Raw genomic sequence first — 572 nt, 5'->3', positions numbered from 1 at the left:
TTATGCGGATCATTATATAAAAGTAGAAGAAGCAATTCAATACTTTGGCCTTAACACTAAATGAAAAATTCATTTCACTTACCTTCGATTTTTTTATGTCTTTAGTTGGTGTTGATTCATTATCTTCCAGGATTTCCGAAGAACTACTCTTTGCACGATCACACATATTTCCTATGATAGGATATATTATGAAATATTTTTTTCTAACTAATGAAAAAAAGAAAAGTCCTGCTGCTTTCTGTGAAACACTATCAACCATGAATTATGGGGTAATCCTAAAGAGTAGTGGACAACTGTGTATTTCTTGAAAAGTTAAGGCAAAATTATCAGAATGACCTAATGAATGCTATAAATGTTTAGATGATCAGTACCCAAATATAGCAAAGTGAAAGTGAAGTCACTCAGTCGTGTCTGACTCTCTGCGACCCCATGGACTGTAGCCTACCAGGCTTCTCCGTCCATGGGATTTTCCAGACAAGAATACTGGAGTGGGTTACCATTTCCTTCTCCAGGGGATCTTCCTGACCCAGAGATCGAACCCAGGTCTCCTGCATTGGAGGCAGATGCTTTAA

At 37.6% G+C, this 572-nt stretch overlaps 1 protein-coding gene across 1 annotated transcript in view; it reads right to left on the bottom strand.

Annotated features, from left to right (window-relative positions):
- Nucleotides 1-166, bottom strand: part of LOC105003593 (X-linked retinitis pigmentosa GTPase regulator-like) — a 9,988-nt gene extending 9,822 nt beyond the window's left edge. The window contains exon 1 of the mRNA XM_010860841.1: nucleotides 83-166. Coding sequence (XP_010859143.1) covers nucleotides 83-166 — 84 coding nt within the window. The remainder of the gene's footprint in view (nucleotides 1-82) is intronic.
- Nucleotides 167-572: the final 406 nt, after the last annotated feature.

The sequence above is a fragment of the Bison bison genome, unplaced genomic scaffold (assembly GCF_000754665.1).
Source record: "Bison bison bison isolate TAMUID 2011002044 unplaced genomic scaffold, Bison_UMD1.0 scf7180017857500, whole genome shotgun sequence".
Taxonomy (NCBI): domain Eukaryota; kingdom Metazoa; phylum Chordata; class Mammalia; order Artiodactyla; family Bovidae; genus Bison; species Bison bison.
This window is presented reverse-complemented; position numbering and strand designations above follow the sequence as displayed.